The following is a 19,448-nucleotide window of genomic DNA, read 5'->3' as shown; positions in this document are numbered from 1 at the left end:
CTGTGATGATCTAATCTGACATCCTCTATAGCATAGGCCACAAAATATCCCTGAATTAATTCCAAGTTAAACTATAGAAACTCTTTTAGAAAAAAACATCCAGTCTTGATTTTAAAATAACCAGGGATGGAAAATCCACCAGACCCATTGCTTAAGTTGTTCCAGGAGTTAATTACCTTCACTGTTAAAAATGTGAGCTTTATTTCTGGCTTAAACTGTCTAGCTTCAATTTCTAGCCATTGGTTTGTGTTATGTCTTTCTCTGCTACGCTGAAGAGACAATCAAATATTTGTTCCCCATATCTATATTTAGACTGATCGTCACTCATATTTCTCTTTGTTACCAATAAATAGATTGATCTCCTTGAGTTTTTCCACTGTAAGGCATGTTTTTCAATCCTTTAATCATTCTCATGCCTCTTCTCTGAACCCTCTCCAATTTATCAACATCTTTCTTGAACTGTAAACAACAAAACCGAACAATATTCCAGTAGTGGTGGCTTCAGTGCTAAAATTCAGAAGCAATACAACCTCTCTTCTCCTACTCGAGATACTTCTGTTTATGCATTCAAGGATCACTTTAGCCTTTTTGGCCACAGCCTCGTGCTGGAAACTCACATTCAACTGATTATTCACCATGACCCACAAGTCTTTTTCAGAGTCACTGCTCCCCAGCATCAAAGTCTCGCATCCTGCAAATATGGTCTACAGTCTATGTATTATTTTTACATCTGATCATATTAAAATGCGAATAATTTCCTTGTACCCAGCAATCCAGACTGATCTGTGTCAGTGAGCTGCCTCTTCATTATTTATCACTTGTTCAATTTTTGTGTTGTCTGGAAACTTTATCAGTAACAATTTTATATGTTTTCTTCCAGGTGATCATAAAAAATGTTAAATGTAGGGGCAAGAAGCAATTCCTGCAGGATTCTCCTGAAAAACATACCTGGTTGATGATGACTCTTCATTTACAATTATATTTTGAGACCTGTCAGCCAATTTAACTCATTTAATTTGTGCCATATTAATTCTGTATTGTTCAAAATGTTATGCTATACCAAGTCAAATGCCTTGCAGAAGTCTAAGTATATAACATCAACACTTTTACACTTCAACCAAACATGCAATCTCATAAAAAAAAAGTTAGACAAATCTATTTTCCACAAACCTATACAGATTGATATTATATTACCCTACTTTAATTCTTTATTGATAGAGCCACGTATCAGCCATGCCACTTGTTTGCTAGGCATCCATGTCAGACTAAAAGGCCTATAGTTAACTCGGTCTTCCTGTTTACCACTTTTAAATATTGGCACTACATTAGCTTTCTTCCAGTCTTCTAGAACTTCCCCAGTGTTCCAAGAACTACTGAAAAAAAAAACCCAACATCATCAGTCCACTGAGCTGCTCAGCAAGATCTTTTAAAACTGTTGGATACAAGCATCATTATTCACAAAATCACTTAAGCATCTGTTTAAGCATACGTGGCCAGAAAGCTGGCTAGATCATCGGGCTCAACAGGTAGTGATCAACTGTTCCAGGTCTAGCTGGCAGTCGGTATCAAGCGGAGTGCCCCAAGGGTCAGTCCTGGGGCTGGTTTTGTTCAAGGTCTTCATTAATGATCTGGGTGATGGGATGGATTGGCACCCTCAGCAAGTTCGCGGATGACACTAAGCTCGGGGGAGAGGTAGATACGCTGGAAGGGAGGGATAGGGCCCACAGGGACCTAGACAAATTGGAGGATTGGGCAAAAAGAAATCTGAAGAGGTTCAACAAGGACAAGTGCAGAATACTGCACTTAGAACAGAAGAACCCCATGCACTGCTACAGGTGGGGACCGACTGGCTAAGTGGCAGTCCTGCAGAAGAGGACCTGGGGATTACAGTGGATGAGAAGCTGGATATGATTCCACAGTGTGCCCTTGTTGCCAAGAAAGCTAACAGCATATTGGGCTACATTAGTAGGAGCACTGCCAGCAGACCGAAGGAAGTGACTATTCCCCTCTATTCGGCACTGGTGAGGCCACATCTGGAGTATTCCATCCAGTTTTGGGGCCCCCACTACAGAAAGGATGTGGACAAATTGGAGAGATTCCAATGAAGGGCAACAAAAATGGTTAGGGGGCTGGGGCACATGATTTATGAGGAGAGGCTGAGGGAACTGGGCTTATTTAGTTTGCAGAAGAGAAGAGTGAGGGTGGATTTGATAGCAGCCTTCAACTATCTGAAGGGGGGAGGGAGGGGAGTCCCAAAGAGGATGGAGCTAGTCTGTTCTCAGTGGTGGCAGATGACAGAACAAGGAGCAATGGTCTTAAGTTGAGGGGGGAGGTCTAGGTTGGATATTAGGAAAAACCGTTTCACTATGAGGGTAATGAAGCACTAGAATGGGTTACCTCGGGAGACGGTGAAATCTCCATCCTTAGAAATTTTTAAGGCCGGCTTGACAAAGCCCTGGCTCGGATGATTTAGTTGGGGTTGGTCCTGCTTTGAGCAGGGGGTTGGACTAGATGACCTCCTGAAGTCTCTTCCAACCCTAATCTTCTAGGATACCACATGACTACATAAGAACCTAAGAATGGTCACGCTGGATCAGACCAATGGTCCATGAAGACTAATAACCTGTCTTCCACACCCAGTCGACCAGTCTCAGCTTCTGGCAGTCAGGCTTAGGGACACCCAGAGCATGGGGTTGTCCCCCTGACCATCTTGGCTAATAGACACTGATGGACTTATCCTCCATCAACTTACCTAATTATTTTTTGAATCCACAAAAAGAAAAGGAGTACTTTTGGCACCTTAAAGACTAACAAATCCAGTTATACTTTTTGCCAGCGGATTTTGTGGAGGCCAAAAGATCCTCTAATAATCTTTGTTGCCCTTTTGTGTAACATTTTCACCTCTAATACATCTTTTTTAGCAGAGTCAAATAGAACTGCATGCATTATTTAAGGTGTGGGAATACCATGGATTTCTACAGTGACATTATGATGTTTTCTATCCCTTTCCCAATGGCTCCTAGCATTCAGTTGTTTTTTCCCCCCCAGTGCTGCTGAACATTGAGCAGATGTTTTCAGGGAACTATTCTTTTTTTGAGTGGTGATAGCTAATTTAGAACCCATCATTTCATATTTTTATATATACATACACACACACATACATACACACAGTTGGTATTATGTTTTCCAATGTGTATTACTTGCTCTTATCAACACTGAATTTCATCTGCCATTTTGTTGCCCAGTCAGTCACCCAATTTTATGAGATCTTTGGAACTGTTCACAGTCTGCTTTAGACTTAACTATCTTGAGTAATTTTGCATTGTCTGCTAATTTTGCCACCTTGCTGCTTACCCCTTTTTCCAGATCATTCATGAATATGTTGAACAGTACAAGTCACAGTACAGATCCATTAGGAACCCCACTATTTACCTCTCTCCACTATGAAAACTCACCATTTATTTCTACCCTTTATTTCCTATGCTTTAACCAGTTACTGATCCATGAGAGGACCTTCCCTCTTATCCCATGATGGCTTCCTTGGATTAAGAGTCCTTCTTGAGGGACCTCACCAAAGGCTTTCTGAAAATCCATGTACACTATACCCACTGACTCACACCTATCCACATGCTTGTTGACACAAAAGAATTCTAATAGATTGGTGAGGCGTGATTTCCCTTAAGAAAAGCCATGTTGACTCTTCCTTTGACATGTCGTGTTCATCTATGTATCTGATCATTCTGTATAGTTTCCATCAATTTGCTTGGTACTGATGTCAGGCTTAGTGGCCTGTAATTGCCAAGAATGCCTCTGGTGCTTTTTTTTAAAAAAAAAATTGGTATCACTTTAGCTATCCTCCATTCATCTGTTGCAGAGACTAATTTAAGTGATAGGTTACACAACACAGTTGTTAGTTCTGAAATTCCACAGTTGAGTTCCTTCATAACAACTCTTGAATGAATACCATCTGCTCCTGGTGATATTACTGTTAAATTTATCAATTTGATCTAAAACCACATCTACTGACACCTCGATGTGGGACAATTCCTCAGATCTGCCACCTTTAAAAAAAAAAAAAAAAAGGCTGAGGTGTGGGAATCTCCCTCATAATCTCTGTTGCTAAGACTTCATTTAGCTTTTCCATAATAGCCTTGTCTTCCTTGAGTGCCTTCTTTCACACCTCAAATGTCCGCTGACTATTTGGCAGGCTTTCTGCTTGATGTACTTTTTAAAGCTTTGCTGTTTGTGTGACTTGCTAGCTACTCTTCAAATTCTTTTTTGGCCTAACTATAACTTTTATACTTGATTTGCCAGAGTTTATGCTCCTTTCTATTTTCCTCGGTAGGAGGTGATTCCCAATTTTTGTGTGTTTTTTCCCTCTAACTGCCTCTTTTATTCTGCTATTCATCTACAGCAATTGTTTTTTGGTCTTATTGGTTTTTTGTTTGTTTGTTTGTGTTAATTTACGATATACATTTAGTTTGAGATTATTACGGTGGGCTTTTTTTTTTTTAAGAAGTTTCCAGGCAGCTTGCAAGTATTTCACTCTTGCGACCGTTCCTTTTCATTTCCACTTATATAGCTTCATCATTTTTGTATAGTTCCCCTTTTAATATGCTACCGTGATGGGTTTCTTTGTTATTTCCCCCCCCTCACCCACGCAAGAATGTTACGTTTAATTACATTGTGGTTATTACTGAGTGGTTCAGCTATATTCACCTCTTCGACCAGATCTTGTGCTCCTCTGAGGACTAGATCAAGAATTGCCTCTCATATTGTGGGTTCCAGGACTAGCTGATCCAAGAAACCATCATTAATGGTATCTAGAAATTGTATCTCTGCATCCTGTCCTAAGGGACATATTCCCAGTCAATAAGGGGATAATTGAATTCCCCCATTATTATTGCATCTTTTATTTTTGTAGCCTCTAATCTCCACAAGCATTTCATAACCACCATCCCATTCAGGTGGTTGGTAGTATATTCCTACTGCTTTACTCTTATTCAAGCATGAATTTCTATCCATAGAGATTCTGTGATACTGGTTTGATTCATTTAAGATTTTTACTATATATCAGAACCCCGTTTATCTGACTCTCCATTTTCTGGCTCTCCATATTAACTGAACAACCAGCACATGGAGGTCCAGAAGTGGGTGATCTCTCCTGTGGCCACTAGATGGTGCTGAAGCCTTGCACTTTTCCATTCTCCGGATTATCTGAATTTTTCATTATCCTATCTGGTCCCGATCCCAATTAGATCAGATAAACGGGTTCTGCTATATCTGAGTCTATGCTTTCTTTCCCATATACAGCCATTCCCTCACCAGCACAACCTGCTCTGTCATTCCTATATATTTTATACCCTGGTATTACCATGTCCCATATCATCATGGTATGATGGTGAAGGCCCAGACTATAACAGCATTCAAAAAAAAAAGTTCATGGAGGATAGGTCAATCAATGGCTATGAGCCAGGATGGGCAGGGATGGTGTCCCTAGCCTCTGTTAGTCAGAAGCTAGGAATGGGCAGCAGGTGATGGATCACTTGATTACCTGTTCTGTTCATTCTCTCGGAAATATCTGGCTTTGACCACTGTCAGAAGACAGTTTACTGGGCTAGATGGACCTTTGGTCTGATCCAGTATGGCCATTCTTATGTTCACCATTCCACCAAGTTTCTGTGATGCCTTTTATATCAATAGCCTCATTTAATATTAGGCACTCAAGTTCACCCATTTTAGTATTTAAATTTCTAGCATTTGTATACAAGCACATATAAAATTTGTTAATATATAGTTGACAGCCTTCATGTGATGTAATTAAATGAGACTTTTTTTTTTACTGTCTCTCTCCGTCTTCAACTGCTCCTTGTACTTTATCATCTTCTATCCTGTCCTCTTTACTAGGCTATGGAGTAACCCTTTTAATAAATCCTCCACTAAAGGATGTGTCTCTTTGAACCGTGTGTTCCTCCAAACCCATCAGCTTTCCCCGAACTTTTAGTTTAAAAATCCTCTACAACCTTTTTAATGTTATATACTACCAATCAGGTTCTGTTTTGGTTTAGGTAGAAGCCCATATTTCCTGTATAGGTTGCTCCTTTCCCAAAAGGTTCCCCAGTTCCTCAGAAACCTAAATCTTCCTCTGCCCACTACCATCTCATCCCTGCATTTAGACCCTGCAATTCTGCCTAACTGGCCCTGCACGTGGAACTGGAAGTATTTCAGACAATGCTACCTTGGAGGTCCTAGACGTCAATATCTTTCCAAGCAGCCTAAATTTGGCCTCCAGGACCTGTCTTCCACCTTTCTCTATGTCACTGGTGCCTACATGTACCACTACCTAGATGTCTCGAGAGGTCCACAACCTTCATCCCTAGAAGACAATTTACCATACGGTTCTCCTGTTCATCACAAACCCATCTATCTACATTTCTAATAATTAAATCCCCCATTACCGTTACTTGTCTCTTTTTAATAACTCGAGTTCCCTCCCCCAAAGGGATACCCTCAGTGCAAGAGGATGCCATAACGTCATCTGGAAGAAGGGTCCCAACTATGGGATTGTCTCCCTCTGCTTCAGCTTGATGTTTTCCTTCACAGGGACTTTTATCCTCCACAACAGCATAGAAGCTGTCAGACTGGGTATGGGACTGCTCTACTGTGTCCCGGAAAGTCTCACTATGTACGCACGCCCGCTTTGCTCCTCCACTTCAGCCACTCTGATCTCAAGTCCCTGTACTCCACCTCTGAGGACCAAGAGTTGCTAGCACTAAATGCACACATATGCCACCTCTCCACAATGGAGGTAATCATACATGCGCCATTCAGTGCAATACACTAGATAGATGTAGCAAGCAGAGTGGGGGCTGTTTTTTTCCCCTCCCAATACACAACAGAAATACTTATTCAACACTTTTGCCTTGTCTGCATTATTATGGACAATTCTACCATTTCCATCTAGTAATGAACCAATTCAGATTCTTAATTTATTTTATGTTAGAAAATGATGTATGATGTATTTCTTGTTTACTAGATGATTCATTTCTTACTCATGACTTGTGTCAAGCTCTACTTTGATGGCAATTGGAATTCACTTAAAATGCACAGAAACACCATTTTATTATTCATAAATAAAACTCTTAAGTGTGCTGGACACATAAAATAAAAGTTTGTCAAATGTGTTTTACATTTCATACTGCTTTATTAAACAAAAAAGTATGATCTATAGTTCATGAATTGAACTTACTGTTTCTGGTCACCATGTTCTTCATCGTTTTAGAAATAGATCTCATCCTCTCACACTTGTTTTTCTTTTCCCATTCCATTAATAAAAAGTAAGCTTTCTGCCCTTTTCAACTCCCAATTGCTTTCCTAACTTTACATGAACTAATAATCATTGAACTAAACGTGTAGAAATGAAGAAAGTATTCTTTCTGCACCTGCAGAAGCAGCTATTTCAGTCAAAAGCTTGTTGAGCACTTCAACAAACTCTGTTTCCAGGTGCTTCGCAAGTGATTTCCACTAATTCAGTGGTTTGCCTTTCCTTTAAAGCTTCAGCTACAAACACGTATTGCTTAATTATTTTTTATTTAATGTAAATGATTTTTGTAGATTATAGTGAATTTACGCCTTAAGACAGGGTGTCATTTTCAAATTTTAAAAGAAAAATTTTAATTTAAATAAGCTTTTTTTAAAAAATCAACCATTTTTATCCACTGTTATTACTGATTAACAAGCAATGCCTTTTCCTGTGACTTAGCTTAAAATTTATTTTTTTCTGTCTTCATTTTTATGTAAGAGTAAAAGTGGATAACTGTCTAACTATTCATCAAAATAGAAATTGTTATTTTAGAGTCCAACTAAGCCACTAAAACTCAATTTTTCTGCCTTTGACTTTTTATACTCAACCATATTCAGTGTATTATCACTTGAAAATTATGAACAGATTGTCAATGCTCTTTATCCCATGAAGAACTATGTATAAATGAGTTTGTGTAGCAATCCACCATCCCCCTAGAAATAGCACTGAGCACTTCAGACAATAAAAATACAACAAAACAAATAAGGGTTTTTTTTAAAAAAAGCCTGAATGGAAAGTTAGTGAAAAATAGGCCCAACACTAATAATTCTAAAAATACTTTTCGGACAGGAAGAAGTGTTATGATGTTCTCAAAAGTGAAATGACAAAATTATATAAAACTCAGGTTTGAATGCCACACACTAGAGTATACCATAGCGAAAGAATAATCATTTGCTGACTTAGACACAATGGTGAAAAACCTGAACTGCAGTTTACATCTGATTAGACATACCCTGTCAGGAGGTCCCAAACATAAATCAAGGCCAGCAATCCATCTACGTGTTTTATATTCATATATTAAATGAGAAACAGTAGAACCATAATACTCTTATTTGAACTATACAGTACCTACATACATGTAAACTCATTACAGATTCACTTCACCAGTGTACTGCAGATTTTGCACTGGTGCAGTTTGAAGCATACATCTCTCACTAACATTTGGCATATGATCCTTTGACACTCAAGTACAGAAACTTCTAAATATTCTCACAGCAGCAACTGAAAGCTGGTATAGTGAGAACTATAGCAGCTGGGCCAAATAATTCACCATCTATGCAGTCTCCCTCATACAACCAATTAAAGTGTTGCACATAAGTCAAATGCAGAATAAGGTTATGTGTTAAATTACTTCTGATATCACAATGGTCTAGGATACATACCTTACTGTAACTGAAAGCCTGTACTATTGCACAGGTGTACTTTGTAAAGTCAAAATGGCTGAGAATATAAACAATGGATGGTAACAAAGCCCAATGATTGTTGAATCTGGTGATATTCTAAACAAAAAGAGCTATCAACCCTGCTAGTAGCTGTTTCATCGCTTCACATTGACAGAAATCTTCTAAGTCTCAGAGTGACAATCCTGGATTATTATTATATAGATGAGGCCTTTTACATGGCTTGGAGATGGAGCTTTTTCTTGCCATCCCTTCAAAAAAAAAAAATCTGTTTTTGGTTTTGGTAGCTTAATTGGTGACACACACACCCCTCAAAATAAATTAAAAGCATTTGAACAAAAGTAATCGAAAATTTACTGTTACACTCTTTGTTTTTCTCCACAAAATATTTAATTACAAAGTACATCAAGACAAGCTATAATACTGTCACCTAAAATGCACTGGAAACAATCTGAGCTGTAGGACTTCCTATGGTCTTGCTGTACAATTTTTCTCTGAATCAGACATTGTAACCAAAACAAAAAGATATTTTACAAAATACACATTAAGGAAAAGAGGAAAATCCACACAACAGAGAAAGATCATTCTCCAGCCCCGTCCCAGGCAGCTTTGCAACTGTTATTGCAACCTGGCACTGCAATAGAGTTTCTTTCTTAAGGGAGGAGGGGATGGTTGGTCTGTACATTCCTACTGTCATAATATACCTAAGTAGTCCCACCCTAAAAAATTTTTAGAATCAGAAAAGAGAAAAAAAGTGATTCTTAGTTCTGTTCCAAGAATGACTAAAGTAAAGTAAAGCCCAAAAGTAACTATATAGTATGTAATGACAGCACAATTTAGAATAATGTCCCATTTGGATGAGACCAAGCAGCAGCAAAACTGGCCATTTTGTACCAGCCACACTGCTCTTACAATACCAAAATGAAGGTTACTTACCTGTAACCAGCATTCTGTGAAACGACCTCTGCATGGTCCTACTCTTGGGATGTGCAGACTATGCAGCTAGGACTTCAGTGCATAACCAAGAGTAGGAATGTGCACAGGCCACTTGAAGAAAAACTGTAAGATATTAACTCAGTACAAATATAGAACTTTTTAAACAGGTTAGTAAAATAAATGCAACTTGTGTTTATCATAAAAATCTCTTGGATTGTGCAAGAACAAAGTAAATTATTTCTTTTAAACATATTCATTTTACAGACACTGAGTTAAGTTTAAAATCAAATACTCCTAACAAAAATATACAACTCACTCTGCACTCCAACACGACAGTCTATTGCATAATCAGTATCTCTTCTGAGGTGAGCTATTAAAACGTGAGCCAGACAAGTGATCCAAATCACAAAATGCTCTTAGATGTTTAACACAGAAATGATGCCTACAGCATAGACACAGTTAGAATAGATTGCTTGATAATTAACCAATTGTCCCTGCACTTTGATTTATATAACCTAAAGGTTACAATGAATCTCAAAGACTATATATAGCAGAATATCAAATCTCTGCTTTTTTTAAAAAAATTATCATCCCTTTTTAATTTCAGCTGCTATCAGTTCTTAAGAATGATCTCAGCTCCAAAACCTCTCCTGACAGGACACTTCTCAGGTGGCTGTACAGTAGTGGAGCCTCTGAGAATACTAGTCCAGCTAGAGTAGCCCCCACCAACTGATCCTCCCGCGCCCAAAAGAGGGAGTGACCAGTAAATCCATGTAGAACCAATAAAGTCTTTCCTCCTTCAAATTCCTTTTGTACACCTGCATACAGGGAGCCTCTCTAGAGCTAGCATCACATAGTACACAATCCCCTCAGGGCCTTCAAATCCTGCCCTTTCCTCCACATGCAACCGAAGATATTTTATCCAACTACAGACAACGCCCCATGTGGGAAGAGACTGAGCGGAATTTGTCGAAGTACACTCTGATTTCATATGCTACTCAAAGACAACAAAAAGTTGATATAAAGCTATCAGTCAAAAATCAATACATAAGAACAGAAGAGCGGCCATACTTCGTCAGACCAAAAGTCCATTTAGCCTAGTATCCTGTCTTCTGACAGTGGCCAATGCCAGGTGCCCCAGAGAGAATGAACAGAACAGGCAATCATCAAGTGATCCATCCCATCACCCATTCCAAGCTTCTCGCAAACCGAGGCTAGGGACACCCTCCCTGCCCATCCTGACTAATAGCCATTGATGGACCTTATCATTTATGACTCAATTCAGCAAAGCATCATTCCTCACAAAATCACTGAAGGATCATATGTTTAAGCATATGGGGGCAGAAAGCTGGACAGATCGTTGTGGGGAGAGGTAGATACGCTGGAAGGGAGGGATAGGGCCCACAGGGACCTAGACAAATTGGAGGATTGGGCAAAAAGAAATCTGATGAGGTTCAACAAAGACAAGTTCAGAGTCCTGCACTTGAACAGAAGAACCCCATGCACTGCTACAGGTGGGGACAGACTGGCTAAGCGGCAGTTCTGCAGAAAAGGACCGGGGGATTACAGTGGATGAGAAGCTGGATATGAGTCAACAGCATGCTCTTGTTACCAAGAAGGTTAACGGCATACTGGGCTACATTAGTAGGAGCACTGCCAGCAGATCGAGGGAAGTGATTATTCCCCTCTATTCAGCACTGGTGAGGCCACATCTGGAGTATTCCATCCAGTTTTGGGCCCCCCACTATAGAAAGGATGTGGACAAATTTGAGAGAGTCCAATGGAAGTCAACAAAACTGATTGGGGGCTAGGGCATATGACTTATGAGAAGAGTCTGAGGGAACTGGGCTTATTTAGTCTGCAGAGGAGAAGAGTGAGGGGGGTGGGTTGATAGAGTTCAACTACCTGAAGGGGGGTTCCAAAAAGGATGGAGCTCGGCTGTTCTCAGTGGTGGCAGATGACAGAACAAGGAATAATGGTCTCAAGTTGCATTGGGGGAGGTCTAGGTTGGATATTAGGAAAATCTATTTCACTAGGAGGATCCTGAAGCACTGGAATGGGTTACCTCGGGAGGTGGTGGAATCTCCATCCTTAGAGGTTTTTAAGGCCCAGCTTGACAAAGCCCTGGCTGGGATGATTTAGTTAGGGTTGGTCCTGCTTTGAGGAGGGGGTTGGACTAGATGACCTCCTGAGGTCTCCTCTAACCCTAATCTTCTATGATTCTATTAACTTTAAGCATGACACGAAGTTAGTCACACTCTCAAGCACTTTTCTGAATAGAGATGGACTTAAGCGTTTTCTGGAATTAGGGGCTTAAATCAGCATTACAGAATTTTTCCATATGAAAATAAAATCATGTACAATATTGTTTTCTACACTCGGTCATATAAAGAATTTTTCACCTTTACAATCTTGCCACCTTTGCTTACTCTTGTTAAAGATACCATTATTAATATGAATACAAGTGTGAATATTTTTAAGAGTCTGCATAAAAAGACACTTCCTTGTTTATGGTCTAAGTGAATTCTAATACAATACTGAAAGAATTTCAAATAATAATGTCCCATGGTCACCATGGAAATCAAAAGTACATCAGGAAAAATGCCCTGGGGTTAAGGCCAAAACTTGCACAGAAGTTTTCATGTGATTGCAATTCTCTCAATACTCAAACTTCCTCAAATATCTCACAGGGGTAATTAATGAAAAATTGCAGTAAAGATGGATCAAAACAAAATTCCACAAAAAACATGACTAGTTTTTGGAAGTGTTAGCTAGTTAAACAAAAGGTTTGTTTCTATTTTTAACTTAGACAAATTGTATGTACAGAAGGGGAAACATTTCCATTAATACGAATGTTACATGGCAAAAAATAGATGCTGCAGAGTTATACCCACATTAACCCACTTTAGAAATCCAAACATTTAGAAGACAATTAGAAAAAAAATAAGTATGTACAGACCTTCCAGTAGTCAGATTGTAAACTGTAGTACCTCTGGTAGGCAGATAATGCTGCAATAGAGAAAAAGGTGGTTGTTTTTTAAAAAGAACAAGACTGAAAATAAAGCCTTAAGGGTATAAAAATATGCAATATGGAAATGATAGTGTTACTTTTATTAAATTATTTAACAATAAACTATGCACTGTTATGGATAGAGTATTTCCTGAAGATTACAATTTTGCTGTAGAAAGTGTCTCAACCAAAAAGTGAATGTTATCATGATTTACATAATTTACATAAAATTCAATCTAGTAACATTTTAAAGTAAGTTTATGAAAGAAATTATTGACTGAAATTTTGGTTTGACAAAGCTGCTATTGATTAAATTTAAATTACTTAGCATGTTTACAATGCTCTCTGGTGTCTTGCACAATTTTTGCAAGGGAAAAAGACCAGACTGATCTACAGAAAGATTACAGAAGAAGCACCCTCTCCCTTTCCATGATCAGATAAAGGGTGGTGACAGCGGGAGCAAAGCTTCAATTTTATCCAACACTTACCAAGCCCAAGACCATTATGAAAGACAGAGCTCTTAAAATGGATCTAGACACAGTACTCTGGTATGAATCACTGAATTACCATAATTTGGAGATAGAGTTCTCAACAAATCATTGTTCCTGCAACTTACTGCTCTCCCCTCAAAAAAATTCTGGTTAATAGGTTTAGTCTTTTGGCAAGTAAATGTCTGTTGTGTTTTAAAAAAAAAAAAAAAAAACCAACCCAAAGTCAAGCCCCACCTTTGCTAATTAATGTACTCACTGCCAGACAGGCATAAATACAGGGCTTATATTCTTATGAAAACAGGTGCCATGCAAAAACACAAGTAGCATTTTAAATAACGATCCATTAGTACCTTAAAAAGTCAATATTTTCACCTCTGAAAAGTATCCGTTTCATAAGAAATTTAATTAAGTTTAATAGTAGCATCCAATGTGCTAAGAACTTTCCAAAGACTCAAAAGGAACTGTCCCTGCTTTGAGGAGCTCACAATCCAAGGAAAGACAGGAAAGCAGACCATTATGGGGAATGGGAAAAGCAATAGGTTTTCTATATGCAAAATTAACCCACTGAAGCACCATAGAGTGGGTCTCTAAATTATAGCATACTTGATAGCATACTTGGTAAGCGCATGCCCTACATACTCAATTACATAACAGACCAAGAGCCATTCAAGACTTTCAGAAATATCGCAGATACTTAAGAGCAAGAATACAAATATATATTTACAAAAAACAGTGTATTTCTAGATCAAGCTCCTCACCATGCGACTGGATCTAATCTGGGACTTTTTGGGAATACTATCATATTACATGAAAAGTACGAATGTAAAAGATGCAACACAAATCTAAAACTATATTCAAAGTTAAGGCAAATATTTCATCTTTTACACCTGACATCCATGAGTCCAAAATCATCAACTTAAGTTACAGATATAAAAGCAAGCTTCACTGATTTGCTATATTTTGATGATCAGTCAGCCTTATTCTTAAATTTGATATTATTTTGAGAAGCCATAAGGATTTGGGGTTTGGTTTTTGGTTTTTTGTTGGTTAGTTAGTTTTAATCAAACTGCAGTTACTCTTTAAAGGGACCACATCAACATTTTTTGCTGTAGATTTACATGCAACACAAGATACTGTAGATTTACATTCCTTCTATTTACACCTATCTACACAACAAGTCACTTTTACTCCTCAGACTGACCACCATTAATAATGCATAGCAGTTATATGTATAGCTTATCTGAATAAGACTATTCTGAAAAGAACTCTGAACACTTAATCCAACTGACGATTTCACGACAATTAATTCAAACAGTTTTTAAAAAATATTAAGTCTCTTCACACACACACAAAATAAACTATTGTATAAGTCTAAAATCAGCTGTGATATTAATCATAGGCTGTGATATTTTACAGTATCACTAACCAACTGAGTCTTTCCCAATTTAAACACCTCAGATATTCATATTGAATTTAATCTACAAAGACAAGTAATTTTTGAACACATGGATGACCTTCCTCTGACAATCATCTATAAAACAAGAGATTTTCTTTCTTGTAATGTTTCAGATTCTCATAGCAAAGAGTCCACCTAAAACTGAAGGAAGTTACAAGATTACTGTTTTTAAACAATACAAGTAATTTTAAAAACAGTATATTATTTAAGATTTAACAAACTGTAGTAATTAAGAGAACATGTGTTTTTATATAGAAGTGCATTTCATTGCACTATAATAATCACCAAGAAAAACACGTTAAACAGTCGAAAGTTTTTATATACATTTTTAAAGAAATTTAAGCATAAGTTCATATCAGTAATACTAATCAATTAAAAAATTTCCTATTGATTATTATAGTAAAGTCTTGTTAAAACCTCAAAACTGAAAAAACTAAGTTTTACCATTCATACTCTTAAAATTCCTCAGCTTAAAAACAAATTTCACCAGTCATTTTCACTTAGATGAGAGTCATTCACTTTCTGGTTTTCATATATTAAAATAATGTTGTGACTTCTGTTTTCACAACCCCTAAATAATGTTTAAATTAAAAAAGTTAATTTGAAAGAATTTTCATAAAAAGATTGGGAGGGGGCCTAAGTTTCTTTTACTATAACGAAGACCATTTTCAATACAGCTGTTTGAAAGACAAAGGGAACACTTCTAAATTAATAAATACTACTCAAAGGATACAAGTGATATGCATCTCAGATTAAGAAAATCAGTTAATGAATTTACCAAGCTGACAACTGTTGCTGAAAAGTCCTAAATGAATATGGAAACCCTGCGGGCTGCAAAAATAAACAGGCTTACCTACTGCCTTACAGTGAGCCCAAACGAATTCCATAATATGATTGAGGAAAAAAAGTACGATTCCCATCTGAGTTTATTATAAACAGTATTATAGGAAGATTTTTTTTTAAACCAATTTTATTGTATGAAGGGAACACACTGCTATTATAATAGAGGAAGTTGAAAGCACCTCTTTTCAAAAAGTCTGCAGAGTAGAGCCTGGCAATTACAGGCCAGTAAGCCTAACTTCAGTATCAGGCAACTATACTGACTGGAACGATAGCAATAAAACAGAATTACCAGCCACCGATAAACACATGTTGGAAGAGTCAACACGGCTTCTGTAAAAGGAAACCATGCCTTACCAATCTATTGGAATTCTCTGAGAGTACCAATATACATGTGGAGACGGATGATCCAGTGGATATAGTATACTTGGACTTTCAGAAAGCCTTTGACAAGGTCCTTCACCAAAGGCTCTTAAACAAAGTAAGCACTCATGGGATAAGAGAGATGGTCCTCTCCTATCTTTTAACCAATTACTAATCTATGAAAGAAAGAATAGGAATAAATGGTCACATTTCACAATGGAGAGAGGTAAATAGTGGCATCCACCAAGGATCTGCAGTGGGACCTGTGCTGTTTAACATTCATAAATAATCAGGAAAAAGGGGTAAACAGCAAGGTGGCTAAATCTGCAGATGAGACAAAATTACTCAAGATTATTGAGTCCAAAGCCGAAGGTGAAGACTTACAAATGGATCTCATAAACCTGGGTGATAGGGCAACAAAATGGCAGATGAAATTCAAAGTAATACACATTGGAAAACATAATTAGAGCCCTGTGCGGATACAAATTTATATCCGAGGATATAAATCGGTATCTGTGGAACTGCAGGACTCTCCTGAGAAACTCAGCAGCAAAGGGAGCAGAGCATGGGGCTGCCGCTTCCAGAAGCCAGCACCCCACACTGGCAGCTCCTCTGGTGCAGTTGTCCCATAGAATCATAGAATATCAGGGTTGGAAGGGACCTCAGGAGGTCATCTAGTCCAACCCCCTGCTCAAAGCAGGACCAATCCCCAATTAAATCATCCCAGCCAGGGCTTTGTCAAGCCTGACCTTACAAAATTCTAAGGAAGGAGATTCTACCACCTCCCTAGGTAACGCATTCCAGTGTTTCACCACCCTTTTAGTGAAAAAGTTTTTCCTAATATCCAACCTAAACCTCCTCTCCCACTGCAACTTGAGACCATTACTCCTTGTCCTGTCCTCTTCTACCACTGAGAATAGTCTAGAAACATCCTCTCTGGAACCACCTCTCAGGTAGTTCAAAGCAGCTATCAAATCCCCCCTCATTCTTCTCTTCTGCAGACTAAACAATCCCAGTTCCCTCAGCCTCTCCTCATAACTCATGTGTTCCAGACCCCTAATCATTTTTGTTCCCCTTCGCTGGACTCTCTCCAATTTATCCACATCCTTCTTGTAGTGTGGGGCCCAAAACTGGACACAGTACTCCAGATGAGGCCTCACCAATGTCGAATAGAGGGGAACGATCACGTCCCGCGATCTGCTCGCTATGCCCCTACTTATACAGCCCAAAATGCCATTGGCCTTCTTGGCAACAAGGGCACACTGCTGACTCATATCCAGCTTCTCGTCCACTGTCACCCCTAGGTCCTTTTCCGCAGAACTGCTGCCTAGCCATTCGGTCCCTAGTCTGTAGCGGTGCATTGGGTTATTCCGTCCTAAGTGCAGGACCCTGCACTTATCCTTATTGAACCTCATCAGATTTCTTTTCGCCCAATCCTCCAATTTGTCTAGGTCCCGCTGTATCCTATCCCTGCCCTCCAGCATATCTACCACTCCTCCCAGTTTAGTATCATCCGCAAATTTGCTGAGTGTGCAATCCACACCATCCTCCAGATCATTTATGAAGATATTGAACAAAACCGGCCCCAGGACCGACCCCTGGGGCACTCCACTTGACACCGGCTGCCAACTAGACATGGAGCCATTGATCACTACCCGTTGAGCCCGACAATCTAGCCAGCTTTCTACCCACCTTATAGTGCATTCATCCAGCCCATGCTTCTTTAACTTGCTGACAAGAATACTGTGGGAGACCGTGTCAAAAGCTTTGCTAAAGTCAAGAAACAATACATCCACTGCTTTCCCTTCATCCACAGAACCAGTAATCTCATCATAGAAGGCGATTAGATTAGTCAGGCATGACCTTCCCTTGGTGAATCCATGCTGACTGTTCCTGATCACTTTCCTCTCATGTAAGTGCTTCAGGATTGATTCTTTGAGGACCTGCTCCATGATTTTTCCAGGGACTGAGGTGAGGCTGACTGGCCTGTAGTTCCCGGGATCCTCCTCCTTCCCCTTTTTAAAGATTAGCACTACATTAGCCTTTTTCCAGTCATCCGGGACTTCCCCCGTTCACCACGAGTTTTCAAAGGTAACGGCCAATGGCTCTGCAATCACAGCCGCCAATTCCTTTTGCATTCTCGGATGCAACTCGTCCGGCCCCATGGACTTGTGCACGTCCAGCTTTTCTAAATAGTCCCTAACCACCTCTTTCTCCACAGAGGGCTGGCCATCTATTCCCCATGTTGTGATGCCCAGTGCAGCAGTCTGGGAGCTGACCGTGTTAGTGAAGACAGAGGCAAAAAAAGCATTGAGTACATTAGCTTTTTCCACATCCTCTGTCACTAGGCTGCCTCCCTCATTCAGTAAGGGGCCCACACTTTCCTTGGCTTTCTTCTTGTTGCCAACATACCTGAAGAAACCTCTCTCTCGCTAGCTGCAGCTCCAGGTGCGATTTGGCCCTCCTGATTTCATTCCTACATGCCCGAGCAATATTTTTATACTCTTCCCTGGTCATATGTCCAACCTTCCATTTCTTGTAAGCTTCTTTTTTATGCTTAAGATCCGCTAGGATTTCACCGTTAAGCCAAGCTGGTCGCCTGCCATATTTACTATTCTTTCGACACATAGGGATGGTTTGTCCCTGTAACCTCAACAGGGATTCCTTGAAATACAGCCAGCTCTCCTGGACTCCTTTCCCCTTCATGTTAGTCCCCCAGGGGATCCTACCCATCCGTTCCCTGAGGGAGTCGAAGTCTGCTTTCCTGAAGTCCAGCGTCCGTATCCTGCTGCTTACCTGTCTTCTCTGTGTCAGGATCCTGAACTCAACCAACTCATGGTCACTGCCTCCCAGATTCCCATCCACTTTTGCTTCCCCCACTAATTCTTCCCGGTTTGTGAGCAGCAGGTCAAGAAAAGCTCTCCCCCTAGTTGGCTCCTCTAGCACTTGCACCAGGAAATTGTCCCCTACGCTTTCCAAAAACTTCCTGGATTGTCTATGCACCGCTGTATTGCTCTCCCAGCAGATATCAGGAAAATTAAAGTCACCCATGAGAACAAGGGCGTGCAATCTAGTAGCTTCTGCGAGCTGCCGGAAGAAAGCGTCATCCACCTCATCCCCCTGGTCCGGTGGTCTATAGCAGACTCCCACCACTACATCACTCTTGTTGCTCACACTTCTAAACTTAATCCAGAGACACTCGGGTTTTTCTGCAGTTTCATAACGGAGCTCTGGGCAGTCATACTGCTCCCTTACATACAGTGCTACTCCCCCACCTTTTCTGCCCTGCCTGTCCTTCCTGAACAGTTTATAACCATCCATGTCATGTGAGTTATCCCACCAAGTCTCTGTTATTCCAATCACGTCATAATTCCTTGACATCACCAGGACCTCCAGTTCTCCCTGCTTGTTTCCAAGGCTTTGTGCATTAGTATATAAGCACTTGAGATAACTGCTGATCGCCCCTCATTCTCAGTATGAGGCAAGAGCCCTCCCCTCACAGACATTCCTGCCTGTGCTTCCTCCCGGTATCCCACTTTCCCACTTACCTCAGGGCTTTGATCTCCTTCCCCCGGTGAACCTAGTTTAA

At 39.7% G+C, this 19,448-nt stretch overlaps 1 protein-coding gene across 9 annotated transcripts in view; it reads right to left on the bottom strand.

Moving 5' to 3' along the window:
• The window catches only part of KDM6A (lysine demethylase 6A), a 279,893-nt gene that overhangs the window by 194,861 nt on the left and 65,584 nt on the right, over positions 1–19,448 (bottom strand). For all 9 annotated transcript variants that reach the window (XM_073359011.2, XM_073358944.2, XM_073358964.2 and 6 more), the window contains one exon: positions 12,659–12,708. In XM_073359011.2, the coding sequence (XP_073215112.1) occupies positions 12,659–12,708 (50 nt within the window). The remainder of the gene's footprint in view (positions 1–12,658; positions 12,709–19,448) is intronic.

The sequence above is a fragment of the Lepidochelys kempii genome, chromosome 1 (assembly GCF_965140285.1).
Source record: "Lepidochelys kempii isolate rLepKem1 chromosome 1, rLepKem1.hap1, whole genome shotgun sequence".
NCBI lineage: Eukaryota > Metazoa > Chordata > Testudines > Cheloniidae > Lepidochelys > Lepidochelys kempii.
The sequence above is the reverse complement of the archived record's forward strand: the minus strand, read 5'-3'. Positions and strand labels throughout refer to the sequence as shown.